This window comes from Octopus sinensis, linkage group LG2, assembly GCF_006345805.1.
Source record: "Octopus sinensis linkage group LG2, ASM634580v1, whole genome shotgun sequence".
Lineage (NCBI taxonomy): Eukaryota > Metazoa > Mollusca > Cephalopoda > Octopoda > Octopodidae > Octopus > Octopus sinensis.
In genome coordinates this window covers 39,998,276-40,013,933 of record NC_042998.1, presented here as the reverse complement: position 1 = coordinate 40,013,933, position 15,658 = coordinate 39,998,276, and the positions used below count along the sequence as shown (strand labels likewise).

The 15,658-nt window shown below is 35.9% G+C and overlaps 1 protein-coding gene and 1 non-coding gene across 7 annotated transcripts in view; both read left to right on the top strand.

Annotated features, from left to right (window-relative positions):
- The first annotated feature begins 4,657 nt into the window (after nt 1–4,657).
- The window catches only part of LOC115229345 (armadillo repeat-containing protein 8), a 79,767-nt gene continuing 68,766 nt past the window's right edge, over nt 4,658–15,658 (top strand). For all 6 annotated transcript variants that reach the window (XM_036512397.1, XM_036512390.1, XM_036512375.1 and 3 more), the window contains exon 1: nt 4,658–4,696. In XM_036512397.1, the coding sequence (XP_036368290.1) occupies nt 4,673–4,696 (24 nt within the window). In that variant the 5' untranslated portion in view covers nt 4,658–4,672. The remainder of the gene's footprint in view (nt 4,697–15,658) is intronic.
- Nucleotides 7,002–7,073, top strand: LOC115208860. Its single transcript, XR_003881294.1, has one exon. It is a non-coding gene; the product is annotated as a small nucleolar RNA SNORD24 (small nucleolar RNA).

The following is a 15,658-nucleotide window of genomic DNA, read 5'->3' as shown; positions in this document are numbered from 1 at the left end:
CCTGATACTTATTCCATCAGGCACTTTTACCGCTAGTTTACAGGGATGTAAACAAACCAGCACCGGTTGTCAAGCTGTGCTGGGTGATAGACACAAGCACAAAGACACATACAGATATATATATATATATATATATATATATATATATATATGTATGTATGTATGTATGTATGTATGTATGTATGTATAATTGTTAATTTTCTTGAATGGTTCAGTGACTAGAACGTCGGGCTCACAATCATGAGGTGGTGAGTTCGATTCCCGGACCAGACTGTGAGTTGTGACCTTGAGCGAGACACTTTATTTCAGGTTGCTCCAGTTTACTTAGCTATAAAAATGAGTTGCGACATCACTTGTGCCAAGCTGTAATCTGCCTGTGCCTTCTTCTTAGATAAAAGGAACATTCCTCTTCTTCAGCTGCTCCTGTTTCGACTCAACGCGTGTTTCGATATATATATTCTTTTATTTGTTTCAGTCATTTGACTGCGGCCATGCTGGAGCACCGCCTTTAGTCGAACCAATATATATATATATATGTGTGTGTGTGTATCTATGAATATATACATACATACACACACACACACACACACACACACGATGAGCTCTGAATTTCACTCACAAGATTTTTGTCAGCCGGAGCTATAGAAGATGACACTCGCCCAAATTGCCGCGAACCATTACATGGTACTACAATTTATTAGTTCCGGTCTGGTATCGGCAAAGTAGAATTTGAACTCAGAATTTAAAACGATAGTACTAAATACTACAAGATATTTTGTCGTACTTTCAAGATGTTAAAAAATAATAGAATCGTTAGGTAGCTAACACTGAGAAAAGAAATATTAGACAGGTTTCCCCCCCGTGCAAGATCTGAATATCTAGTCGTATTCCGAAACTAGTTTTTATACTTTACGGTTTCTGTAAGTGCAGTAACCAGAGTCTCCGAAACGCGGAGGATACCTATAATTATAATGAAAAATAAATAAATATCCTTCCAGAGTTATATAGACTCATAGGGCTGGTGTCCAGGTTTCTGAGGAGTATATATTCCTCACCGGGACAGGACACTGGTCTGTCACATGATTACACATTTTTATCAGCTGGGTGGACTGGAGCAACGTGAAATGCAGTTTTTTGCTCAAGAACACATGTCGCCCGGTCCAGGAACCGAAACCACAATCTTACACTCACGAATCCAACACCCTAAGCGCCATTACTGTCAGTAATTATAATTTACAAAAAACTACAAATGCTCAGTCTCTACCACGGCAACCACATAAGAGAGCTAATTTCAGATTTAAACAATTGCCCCTATTAATAACTCCACAGCTCATTTATATAGATCAAAACTGATACTGTACAGGTGTTGCGAGGATAATTGGTCACCATGTTGTGGGTTGTGATGTTGGGTTATGTATGGTGTTAATGACATTTCTTATCAAAAAGAGGACTCCTCCCCTACCGACGTTTTTCAAACAGGTAACAGCCTACTAACCAAAGTTTGGGCGGGAATTTACTGGAAGTGTATTTTGCCTCACAGTTTGGTGCATATACTTATAACAGCCACAGCGGTCCTTCCTTTGGCCGAAGCTTCAGAAGGCAAACTCTCCCACCTAACAGGATCCACACTATTGCACATTTCGACAGCCAGGGATTTGTGAGTATCCCTACTCTCGCCTGCGCAGACATAGTTGGCACTACACCTAAATAGTGGAGTTTCCCCCCTTCATCCAAATCAACAGTACCGGAGTCACGAAATCTTATACAAGTCTAGCCAGTAGCGTTGATATTTTCCATTAGTTCTTGTTGTAACATTCTAATTCTTAATCACTAACGGTTGTTCCCTTCTGGACACGCTTCACGCCCCATGACACGCATCCATTGTGCTCCCACTCCATGCTTCCTAGAACATGTACCGACTTTGGATGGAGACTGAAATATACTTTTCGAACGGACCCCTCTATCTAAGATCTCAACGTGTCCCTTGTTTACACACTCAATAGATAATGTGTTATGGTCATTTTATCGACCCCCTTTCATATTGAAGCCTTTGGTGGTCTTATTTGCTGACATTTGTACTAGGCCCGCTTTGCAAAAGGGCATTTGACCGCGTTTTGCGGACATGCTGGGAAGGGTTTTGAAGGCGTTCGAGATTAATGAGCAACTTCTGGTTGCCATGAAGTCTACATATGAATATCCAGATGTTAATGTTCGGGTAAATGGTACAAAGTCGAAACGTTTCAACATGGGTGTAGGACGTCGGTGGAGTAGTGTATTGTTACTCTCCTTTTCATAATTTTTATGGACTGAATTGACATGCGCCGACGTTGAGGAAGTTGGCTGATATTTGCAGACGACATGGAGCTCATCAAAAGACAATCTCCAGCATGAACTGAATGGATTCGCTGCTGAGTGTTGCAAATAGGGATGAGAATTAGTGTTGTGAAGACAGACATTGGTCCTCTCAAGAAAATCTCTTCATTGTACTCTATATGTTAGTGGAATAACGTTAAAGCAAGTGGAAAAGTTTAACTATTTTAGGATTGTATATACGAGTGATAGGAGGTAAGAGACTGAACTGGCACAGTAATTCGCCAGCTTCGGCATTCGATCTCCAAAAGAGAAGTTGATAAAGAAGCCGGAGTTGCTATTTTCAATTCAGTTTCCGTACCTGTTTTCACCAATGGTCATGAATGTTGGGTGATGACCTAAGGAGTACGATCGTGAATACAAGCAGCCGGAATGGGGGTTCTACAAAGGGTATGGAGTGACGTTATTCGAAAACGTGTCTCTCCAGATCGAACTGCATTGAGAAAGCACAACTCCAGTAATACAGATATGTGATAAGAATGTCGCAGATAATGATCGCAAGATGAATTCTTCACAACGAGCCAATCAGCAGGTGAACTTGGGGTAGACGAAGTATGCGAGGGTTAGTTAATATCAATAGTCGTTATTGGTTACACTTGGGAATCCAGCAGGAAAGTGTCATATTTCTGATAGCACCATATGGAGGAGGCACCTGAGGACTCTACTCACACAACCCTCCCAGAAAAAAACGGACAGAAAATGGATGGATAAGAAGACTCATATTTACAAACAAGTAGATGATCTTTACCACAAATGTTCGAAAATTTCCACGAATTGGCTCTGTTTAATCCCGTATATATACGGAATCTTGATATTTTGAGAAAAAATTATGATGCATCTCAGTATGTATGTGTGTCTACCCACCATTTTTTTTTCATACTAAATGGTGATCTAATCGTAATCTACACAATCTAAAAGGTTTTTTTTAGAAAATTTCATTAAAAATACTGGTTTTTCAGAAAGATACGAGCAAACAAAATTGGCTGGTGTGAATTTTCCGACACTCCTCTTCCCATTCTCAGAAAACATTTTTACAACAAATTCGGATACTATTAGAATCTACCCATTTTCCTGAAAGTTATGAGAAAACAAAGTCGGAGGGCGGGGAGCAAACTTCTGTAGGCCTGTCCCTGCTTTTACTAATATATATTTCTTTATTGCCCACAAGGGGCTAAACATAGAGGGGACAAACAAGGACAGACAAGGGGATTAAGTCGATTACATCGACCCCCCCCCCCCCAGTGCGAAACTGGTACTTTATTTATCGACCCCGAAAGGATGAAAGGTAAAGTCGACCTCGACGGAATTTGAACTCAGAACGTAACGACAGACGAAATACCGCTAAGCATTTCGCCCGGCGCGCTAACGAGTCTGCCAGCACGCCGCCTTTTACTAATATACATAACGCTTCATAATTGTTATTGTTACAGTGTCAAGTTTTATGCTCAAGAGGATTATCACATGTATTATCTTTTTACCATATTTGTAATACTACTTCAAAAGTGTATCATTTTTGCGCAATCGGGATATCCGATGTTCAAAACATTGAAATTCCAAAACCGTTTCGGAAAAAAAAAGTTTCACTAGATACAAAAGTCGTAAATCCTAAAGCTTTTGCATATTCAAGAAAGTTAAGTCAAGGTCAATATAAAGATCCTCAACCAGGAACAAAAAAAGAAAAAAAATTAACCAGCCTCGGGGGTGTTAACAAGTGTGTGGAAAAACAAATATGAAAAATCGGATCTTGTGAATTTTCCGAAAGTCCCCTCCTACCAAGGTCGTCAGCGCGCATTTTTTTTTTTATATTCGTTTTCCACACACTTGTTAACACCCCCATCAGGCTGTTTAGTTTTTTTTTTGTTCCCGAGTGAAAGTCTTTATATTGACCAAATTTTTTATCATCTCCCATTCTTGCTGTCTGCTATTCCCAGTTTTATTTATGCTTTTTTTTTATCAATTCTTCTGGTTCAACTTAGCAACAACAAAAAAGATAAAGTATTATTTCAAACGGAACTAAAAAAAAAAAGTGTTATTATATTTGGGGATGGTCATAATGTTCGCCAATTAACCAAACGCATTACACACTTAATCTCCCCTTCAGCTTTATTATTTCTAAAAATTTATCAAATACAATTCCCTAAATTGTCAATTGCAGTTATCTTTTCTTGTTTCAGAATATGGTCGCGAGATGTCAGCAATGACAAAAAAATTCACCAGCGCCCTCTAGCTTGTCTATAAATACGAGTCGTTTGCTTCCATTCTTCCTTTCTGCGCAGCTCCTCCTTTCAGCTAGTTACTCGTTATGGTCCGTTTCCTTGTTTCATCGGTATGTGAAATATTTTGTTACGTGTAGAATATTTTGTACGGTAGCATTTTTAGTTTTTCGTTCTGTATTTATTAGAAATATTTTGTTCAGGTTATTTCTACAGATTCTGTGCTACATAGTTTCCTACCGAGTGATCATTAGATAGTCTTGTGAAATATTTTGTTACGTGTAGAATATTTTGTACGGTAGCTTTTTCAGTTTTTGGTTCTGTATTTAGAAATATTTTGTTCAGGTTATTTCTACGGACTCTGTGCTACATAGTTTCCTATCGGGTGATCATTAGATAGTCTTCGGTTTAATGTAAATCTCGTATCGTTTATCACGTGGTAGATGTAATATGAAAATCATGCGAGTGATGATCGCTATAAAGTTGGGAATCTCTCTGAATTATTTTGAAGAACTTTACATCTGACGCTGGTTTTGATAGAGAGTGCTTTTTAAGTAGCGTCGAGTCAAAATTTAAACCCTTGTATTCGAACCACTGTAGATTATTAGGTTTATTAGATTTCCTTTTGTTGATAGTGCCACATGATGCATTCATTTGCTACTATCGATGGTTTTGTGATGACAAGAGCCACTGTCTAATGGCAAAATGTTCATGAGGCTTTCACGTGTGTACATTTTAGGTTAAAACCAACTTCATCAGCTACTGGTTGCATGATGATTGTTTGTTAGATAGGGACAAATGATCTCTTAAGTGATATGATCTTCTAACTCTGACTTCCAGTACTGACGAGTTGGTCATTTCAAATTTTTACGGAAGCACTTGGTGATTTATTGTATTCTATGATACGTCTTAACGTTTCTATTTAGATTATAATTTGGGCATTATTTCGATATAGCTCGACAACATCAAGGCACTTCACTTAACGATATTTCCGTGGGTTGTGGGGTATAGATATAACGAAATTATACCAGCAGTGTCTCGTTTTAAAGTTGAAGAAAAAGAAGCCTTGCATATTTGTTCTTAATTGTTTCATATGTATATGTAAAATCTACATTTTCAAGCAGAAAACAATCTAACTGTCGTTTGCTTCCACGGAAATGAAGTTTGATTTTGTCGAGTTACATCGAAAGAATGCCATAATTTGGATTTTTCTGTTAACTTACACCGTTGATCTATGATGAATTATTCTCAGTCTACTGATTTTTAGTGATTACCTAGTCACCAAATCTGAGAAAAACGGTGGGTTCCCTTTTCAATGTCTGAATTTTTGGAAGTTTTTCAGTTGTGTCGCTCATTCAGTTTTTGGTACTCCCTAGAGTTTTATTGTAATTAGGGTTTTTACATTTTATTTCCTTCCAAGAGAACCTCGTGGATGTCTTTGCTACGTGTGTTTTTGGCGCTAAGAAAGTTCAGTGACTTCAAATTCACTTTGTATGGCCTTCTCATGATGAATTCGGAATTACCGTTTGATCGTAATGAAACCATCACTCTGGCTGCTATTTCTGAAGTTGGCTATTCTCTTTGATTAGTGCTCACCTCAATTTTTACGCTTTCATCGGCTAAGTTTTTACGGTAATTTGTAAAACTGAACATAGATTGTTTCTGGACTTAGAATTTTTCTAGTTTTGTAAAATTAATTTCCAAATTAGCTTTTAGTCGCATTATTAAACGTTGGAAACAGAATTAGATAGTATATTTTTCAATTTTTTCTATCCTCTTATATCAAGTTTTATCTCGCTACAGACATATATTACATTTCTTTTTCGAAAAGTTGTATCACTTTGGTTACGTCATTTTTGACGATATCCTTTGCAGTAGTAGACGATGAACTCGTGATTGGAAGAGGGGGTGAGTGGCTTTTTAAAAGATTGATTTTTGTAAATAGGGATATGAACTTGCTTTAGAATAGGAAGTGTTAAAAAAGTGATTTAACTTTACGTCCTTTAAATATAGTGAACTGGTACGTTAATAGTTGTGTGATGACAGTTTTGAACTCTCTCACTGATCTTATTGAGGATAGCATGAGAGCTGACAATTTGAAACTACCAGAATGTTGCTAAAATTAGTTCGAAATGTTTGATTTTCCCCAAGTATTAGTAGCCTTTCGCGGTTTCATTGCCCTTCGCCCTATAGGCTTATTCGCTGCTAGCATGCACATCTTAAGAGAAATGTGTTGATATTTTAGGCGCATTTTTATTGCATTGCATCTTTAAGGGTAAAATGAACTTTAAATTCAAAATTGGATGTTTCATTCTCAAGATTAGATATATTCATCAATTTGTATACATTTTTAGCGGTTGCATCCAATGAAACTTATATTTGTCTCATTTAAAATATGGTTTAATCGTTTTTGTTAATGCCCCGTGATGTAATGTATATTTGCTACTCTTGATGCAAATCTGATGACAATTACACCAATTGACTGAGGGCTTTTGCTACAGTGGTTTCACTGAATGTTTTTCTTTCTGAGTTAGGTTGAACTGGATGCTGCGTAAAGGTCTACCATAAATTTGAAGATATCAACTACTAAGACTTGTTGTAATGTCAGAAACAGCTCCAGCTCCATCTAGTGTTCTTGCTATGGTGGCGTTTAATGCTGTGATATTAATTTTCAGTTGAAATTGTTCTGCCTTGTCTATAATAGGGTGGCTTTTTTACAACTGTTGACAATTGTTTTTTTTAACATGAGGTTCTAATAAATTTACATTGTCGCATGGTGTTGCTTATTTATCTCATTCAGGTATATTGGGTATGTATCCATTATTTATGATTGTCACTTGAATTCAGGTAAAACCGCGGCAGTGGGAGAACACGGATAGTTTTCTATTTTAAAAAAAATTTATTTAGCAACGTCCCAGATGCCTGTAATAGAATGAATCGCCTCTCCTTAACTGGGAAAGTCCAGTATTCTGCTTTAAGCAAAATATAATCCCCTAGTTTTTATTTTTTGGGGAAAACTCGTGAATTGGCTTTGCACACGTGATGCCGTACGATAATACAAAAGCTCCCAAATAATTTGGTGTGTGATTTAAGGCTATTTACCTGCAATTTTTAGTACCTCTCTCAACCACACCTACTCTAGTTTGGAGTGCTGATTTTTCAATATCTTTCTCCCCATAAACTCATTGCTGGGATTATGCCTAAGATTCGAAGTCTGTATTTTAAAATGTTTAAAAGGCGAACTTGAAAACATTTTTTCTCCCCAGTCATGTGAATTGCAGTACTAGAGTACAAATACGCAGAGTATTTTCTTCAAATTTAAAAAAGCAAAGGGGGCTAATGCAGTTTCGCTGCATTCGTTTGAAAATGTTTTCGGGTTCCTGTGTTTTAGATGACGGACATTACAAGTATGCAAAAAAATGAAAATTGTTTAAATTCCCGCTCCTATTTAAAATTTTGAATTTAAAAGTTTTTGGGTGGCTAATGCAGTTTTGCACTACTCTTTGATGTCGGAGATTATAAAACCACATTTTCAAAATTTTAAATTCAATAAGCATATAGATAAGTGTATAAAAAGATGGATATGAATGTCTTTCTGGGGCTAAAAATACTTCTTCTATAGGACCGCCACATAGTTGACAAATATGAATAAACGGACAAGATTAAATACATGGATGACAAAAAGTTGAAAATTGGGGGTGAAATTCGCGCCCCTTATTAAATATTGCTTCTCATGAAATGGTGTGCATTTAATTTCTATTTACAATTATTTGAGGCAAATAGATAAAACGCAATGTTTTTGTATGTATATAATTTCGATTTGTATATGTTCTCTTTAGGACAAACAAAAGCAATTAAGTGGGGGAGGGTTAAATTAAATTTTATATTCGTAATCTCCATGTAAAAAAAAAAGATGCATTTTTCAAGATGTGCGTAACTGCATCAGTCGAATTAAGAATGGTTATATTTAAGCTTAAAGCAGTATTCCACCCAAGGGTCTTCGAAAACGAAATGCTTTTCGCAGCTTTTGACTAAAATTCATTCTTAGTTTTCATAACTAAATATGGTTATCATAGCTGTAATATAAAACGTCAGTCGGAATCTTGTCTTACCTTATATAGGCTTGGCAACCATTAAAGCTGACAACAGTATATGCGGTCTAGAGACCTGGAAAATGTTTCTTTCGATCAGAAGTTCCCTAAGTGGGCGTTGCAAGGGTCCAGGCGAGCGCTGGTGTATTTGGGGCCGACGGAGAGATAAAAGGAGGGAATCGGTGTCAAGATTTTATAATATTGTATATAAATTGTATAGTAAATATCAAATGATACATAGTATATATGAATTGGTAAAATATTTATGCCTAAAATTAGGTGTGGACCGCTGTGGGTATTGTTTCCATGAGGAGAGCGATGGCTCCAAAAGAGAACCTGCTTTAAATCGAATATAAATTATCTGAAAGAAAGAATTTAATTGTTACTTCTTGATGGGCGCAGCTGATAGTCGGACAAACCCCGTTTGGGGTGACCAACTACGACTGACGAAGCGAAAGAAGCAAAGTGGATCGTTGTGATAACGATCGATTCTCAAGACAGCGTTGAGGATGTTTTATTTAACTGACAGGACGCAAAAGTATTGTTTACAAAGCAGTTAGCATTGGTGTGTTGATGTGGTAAGCTCTTGTTACGACTTTTTCTGGTGGTGGGGTTGATAGCATTTACCCTAGTACAGGATGTGCTTGGTTGAACTCTGAAAGACATGCATACAAGTGCACTTTGTAGCGTGTTTAGGATGTTCAGACTAAGGTAATTACGAACTTAGGTTCTTTTGGCTCACCTTTCAATTTTCTAACATTTAATTTCAGACTTAGTGTATGCTAATTATGAAAGTGAAATTCATTTTCCCATGAATTGATGAATAAACAGTTAATGGCGTTGCAAATTTTGGTTAATTTTAGCTAATCGAAAGCTGCACACACATTGGTCTTGAATTCCATAGTAACAAAAGCTGCTATGTTTGTGAAATATGCGGAGGACCTTGACTGAGCCCAGTTCAGATTGGTAGTCCTATGCAGTAGGCTTTCAAGAGAGTATGTCGCGTAACTTGACAGGTTCATCTGTATGTGGTATCATGTCAGTTGATTTTTCCAGGAAAATCGAGTTGTGGAGGATCCATTCCTGAAATTAATGGTTATAAATTTTAGCATAGGACAACCACGGCGTTGAGTTTATTAACTCGAAGGTTGGTGCCCGAGTGCAACAAGTAGAAAGCATATGGACCTTTGTAAAACTAAGTAATAAATGACGCTAACACCGTTTTGTGGTTAATGATTGGTACGAGTCAGCATGTAACACAGAAAATACGAAAATTGTAGCTTGAGAAACTTCTAGGGTACATCGGAAAATATCGTTTTTGAATTTTTGCTATAAAATATAGTGTACATGAACTGATCGACAGGGTTTTCTGTAATTTAGCTTTCAGTGAGACGTATTAATTGCGACAAAACTAGGTATAAAACGTATACGGCATTCTTTAGTTTTGAATATAACGTGTACTAGCAAAGTAGTGAGTCAAATTTCAGGATTGCACCAGGCAGTCCTTCATTAAAGCCTAACAGCGAGAACCATTCTTCCGAGTCAAAGGTTACATTCACTTCAAACTCTTTTCTTTGAAATACCGTAGTTCTCTCCCCTTGATTGCTATTTAGTGCATAAAAACCATTCTTCCGTGTCAAAGGTTACATTCACTTCAAACTCTTTTCTTTGAAATACCGTAGTTCTCTCCCCTTGATTGTTATTTGGTGCATAAGATTTGTGTATGCTCAATAATTTAAAATTTATTTAGATTTAGTGCTGTAGTAATATCTATATATATCACAACCTCATATGTAGGTATTGAATAGAGTGCTGCATATTTTATACGATACATTTTGTGAATTTAGGTTCGTTGTAGATATATAATAGGCAAATCATTGGTTCAAGCATCGTTTAGTTGTAACCTGAAAATTCCCAGACGAAAGCAGTAAATAATGTTAGTTTGAGAATCGTTAACAAACTGGCTTTACTTAAATACATATTCCAATATGATAGAATCACATGTTCTATATGAATTTCAATAGATCAACGTCTAGTTAGTAAATACAAACTATTTTGATCCATGCCAAATAGGCCGTGCTTGGAGATTTTTTTCGAGTTTCTCATGTAAAACCAAGTAAATGGGAAGACTGATACGACAATTCTTTTTGACTTTGAAAAGTAGTTCTTCACACAGACGAAGATAAGAATTTCACGCGGTTTCCAGCATATTTTGCCCTTGAGTATTCTCTTGCATGTGTTCATGGATCCTTCGCAATCCTCACTTTAACGTCCATTGCTGTGACTCATTTCTTATGCCCTCTGAAGAGTAAATATCCTACAATGAAATACATCATATCAGCCGAGAGTCTCTTGCAGCGGTAAAACCTACCTTGTCCGCTGTTTAAAAGCTTGGTTGCATCATCAAATCTGGCTTTTTATTCATTTAAAAAAATTTTATTTCAGAAAAAGTATTTACTGTCTTCGAAGTTGAAGTCTCTCTGGCTTTAGCATGTCTGATAATAAGGGCAATCTTAATTTAGTCATTCTGAATTGCATAAAGTAGAAAAATGCTAAACTTCACTACTTTTCTACTCAACTTGTTTCTGTTGTTCTTAAAGTGCATACCGTGTCTATTTAAACTAAATAATTTTATCCATCTTTCCTCCTATGTATGCACCTGGTATTCCTGAAGTTATTACTATGAATACTTTCCTTGAATTCATGTAGTAAAAAAATATCAAAGCTCTTGGTACCTTGGGTGAGTGTCTTTAACTCTACAGTCTAAAGACTTGAAAGATGCATTATTTCTCAGACCACTTAAAAGCATTTTATTTTACAACTGGTTACACAATATATTGTAAGCTTGCAAGTATTTTTAAAAGTTGACAGGCTTGTCCTCTGCAATCCTCTCCAACTGAGTATCCCTAATTTTGAGGGCTTGCAAGTGCTGGTGTCACGTAAGAAGCACCTGTGTCAGTGTTTTGTAAAAGCACCCTGTACAGCATAAAGTGGTTGGCATTAGGAAGGACGTCCAGCCATAGAAACCATATCAAAACAGACATGGAACCTGAACTGCCATCATGGAGAACGAACGTTAAATGATAACGATGAAATGCCAAGCTAAATAAACTATGGAAACTCATTTATTTACTCTCAAAATCAGAGCACAATGGCACAGCAGACACCTTGGTGCTAGGCAGCTTCACATGTAGGGAGTACTCTTAGGAATTTGTGAATTTATCAAGAATTTATGATACAGTAAATGTAACTTCTGTAGGTTCTCTGAAAGTTTGGTTGCCTAACTGAATTTAATCTATACCAGTTCTACCTGGATGATGATCCAAGTTATGGGAGGATTGAAATCTGAGCCCTTCAGTGTACGAACAAGGATATGGGCTGGTTCAGGGAAGAAGGACAAGTTACTACAAATTTCATCTTCACAGAGACCCTTTTGTAAGCTCAGACCTGAACATTAATGTAGTTTCTTGATTCTGCTTCAGTAACTCATGCTAGTAAGTCATCATGACTTCCTAATATAGTCTGAACAAACTGTAGCTCTCAGGACTTTCTGAATGGCATACCTTTTGAAAAATTACCATTAATTTCTTTGGTGGTGCGGCTTATGGACCGTGTGATGCGTCATGTTTCTTGCAGCCCACTTCTTGATAAAGGTTGCCCGTTCCTGTTTTACTATCCTGTTCATTTTAACCTTGCACTACACAATTATCAAACAAAATATCTAAAAAAGAATGAAAGAAATGACAATTGTATACACTATACAAAGGGGTGAATTGGGATAAAATATTCATGATATTGAGAAAATGCCATAATTTCATAATTATGCATAATGCCTTCTACAAGACAAAGAAAAGTAATAATATGTATTCAAAACTTTAATCCCAGAAATCTCAGGTCAACCATTCATATTTCAGATCTATTCAGTTTCATTCAGATATTTTGAAACTGAATAGATTCCATATTTCTAGCCACTTCAGAGCATACAAATAGTAGAAAAAAGTGCACTTGTATCCTACAAATATTTAGATTCATTGGGTGGCAAGATGGTTTAGTTAAAGAATTTGGGCCAAGATGGAAAAAGACAAGTGCAATCAAGAGAGAATTGGAAGCACATTGTAATCTGCAGTGTATAACATCTCTTAGTATGATCAGAACATGATTTATATATATGTATATTTTTTTCTTAACTAGTTTCAGCTTAAAAAGCTGTGACCATGCTGGGCTTCGCTTCACATTCTTACTTGATGGGGTAATCCCAAGTTAGTGGTCCCAGAGGTGTCATTATTTGTAGAGCTGACCAGAAGATCCACCAATGCTCTCCATTGCTGGCTGTCCTTCTGCATCCTAGCCCTGGTAAGGTCTAGCAGGAGACAGAGATGTCCATACCAGCATATACAATGCATTGGTCCTCTCTATTCTCTATGGAACAGAAATGTGCCCCCCTCCCCCTCGAAAGTCTTAGCCAAATGGATCAATCGCTTTTGCAGAATCCTAAGAACCATCAAGAACATTAGATAGTACCACCATGCTTCCAACAAAGAGCTGTGTGCATGCATGCATCAGTCCATAACCTCCCACCTCATAACTATCCATATATGCACATAATATGTACAATATGCTTTTATTCTGGTTCTCTTTACTAGATTCCACTCAAAGATATTAAAGGTTGTAGTAAAACCTCTAAGTTGCTACTCTTTTTATATAAGGTTCTATAATTTTTTTCTTCATAACCATGTCAATTTCTGGTCTTCGTTAGAGACATCTCTTCTAAGCCACTTAAATAAATCATTTGAAAAATGACAATAAAGAACACGTGAAATAATATATCATGTATGAAATATGTGGTACAGAGAAATATGATAAATGGGCTTGGATAATAAATTAAGATCTTAAATATTATTTTTATTGAATGTCTTTCAAAACAAACCTGAATGATGACTGATTTGTCTAATGAGAGAGAATTGTATACAGTCAATATAAGCTTTTTTAAAATGGAAAATTTGAAAGAATGTGCACATTGAGAGCTAGTAAATTTAACTTGTAAATTGATGAAAATATGTGTGCAAAGAGGAGAGCTTTAGAGTGCTATAGTTTGAATGTAGAAAGGTTGAACATGTTTATTACATAAAAAAAATGAGACATTTGTTTCAGAAAAAGAGTTATTAAACACTAAAGTCGTTGCTGCAAAAAGGACTCATGGTTGACTGTCAGAAGAGCTTACAAGTAAATTTTTACTAAATTCTCTTTAAAATAGTGGCATCAAGCATGAACTTTATGACTACATATTGTAGAATATTAGTGTCTGCTGTTTTTTTTTTTTACCATTTATGAGATCAGAAATCTTTATTGAGGATCTATAGTTCCTTTGAAATTTATAACAATATTCTTAGCAATAATAGATATCAGATATCTCCTTTAGGAATTTTGAAGATTCTAGAGAAATATTTGATAAGAATTAATTATATTTTCAAACAGAAGTAGTTTAGCAGTGTACTATTTAAGTAGAAGCAGTGGAATATTAGGGTCATTTTAAGGTAGTTTAGACCAGATAAGGCTGACTTGATTTTTAGGTATTGCACATTCTCCATACACTTCATAATAAAATTTAGCAGCTTTGTTGAGGCTCCTCATTAGATTGTTAACATTTTCTTGACATGTGTTTGCTGTGGTTTGGTACTGAGACTAGCTTGATATTACTCTATTTTAGAATGCTTTTAGGGACTCTGTCTATAGATGTAATACATAGATTGGTAGAGGTACCTTGATCATATAGAAATGCACTTGTGTGCAGGTTTAGGAGGAGTAAAGATGGTATCATCTGTAGAAGAGTGTGTGAAAAAATGGTGAGCAAATTGCTAATGTACAGAAAGGCTTAAATAAACTTGAAGGTAATTTGATAGAATGGTGATTAACTGCCCAGATTATGATAGAGAATACTGAGAGAAAACTTCCAGAAGAGATGGATGAAATCCATAAGTAAGCAGTTTTGGTAGGTCCTTGTACTAGATGCAGTCAAAGGCTTTGTGAACAGTTTGTTGTTAATACTTGTAGTGGAACTTTCTTTGTAAATGAAAACTTCTGAACTTTGAAGGGAAATTAATGCATAGTGTATTTAAACAGATAATTGAGCAGCCTTTCATGTTTTCTATCCAAAATGGATTGTCAAAAAGAAAAATTTTTATGTTCTCTCAAAAATTAATGAATTCTGATGACATCAAGAAGATAATACAATGGCTTTTTTATAGTCAAATGGTAAGAAACAAGTTGACCAGTAGAAGAATCAAATACTGATACAATATCAGTTATATTGTTTGACAATGAAAAAGACTAGAAATTTGACATGATCACAACACAACTTATGCATTCTGTAACCCTAGAATACAGTGGGCAAGTGTCATCATTGGGTATTATAGTCATTTAATTAATTCATAGTTTTTTCATATTGATTGCTTCATCACCAAGTCATTTTTCATGCCAGAGGCTAACAAGCTTCACTTTCCCAAGAAAATTTCTTGTATATTTTTTTTGCAAGTGCTGTCAAACAATTTCAGTGGACATTAAATTTGGTTGAAAGTAACATTTTCTTTAGTTTAATAAAGGATAATGATGTTTCAATTCAGGTTGTACACTAACCAAGTAATTACTAAAATACTTCCTTTTTTTATTCCAATAATAATGGAAGCCTATTGTACAAGATTTTACAGTGAACCACACAACAAATTTGATGTCACTAGTGTAAAAAAGGATAAACAAAAATTCCTATGTATTGTCTTATAAAATTTTATCGAACAATAACGAAGTCAAACCCTCTGAAACAACATTTTTAGGCTAAACATCCTGATAAAGTTGACAGAATAATTGTATTTTGAGCAAAAGGCACTCTGAAATGTATGTGACTTGAGCAGAGTGGATAGTTGTCTCAAACAAAATGAGGTTATGTGATGAGCCATCAATATGGTTGCTCTGAGAATTGCAAGAAAAGTA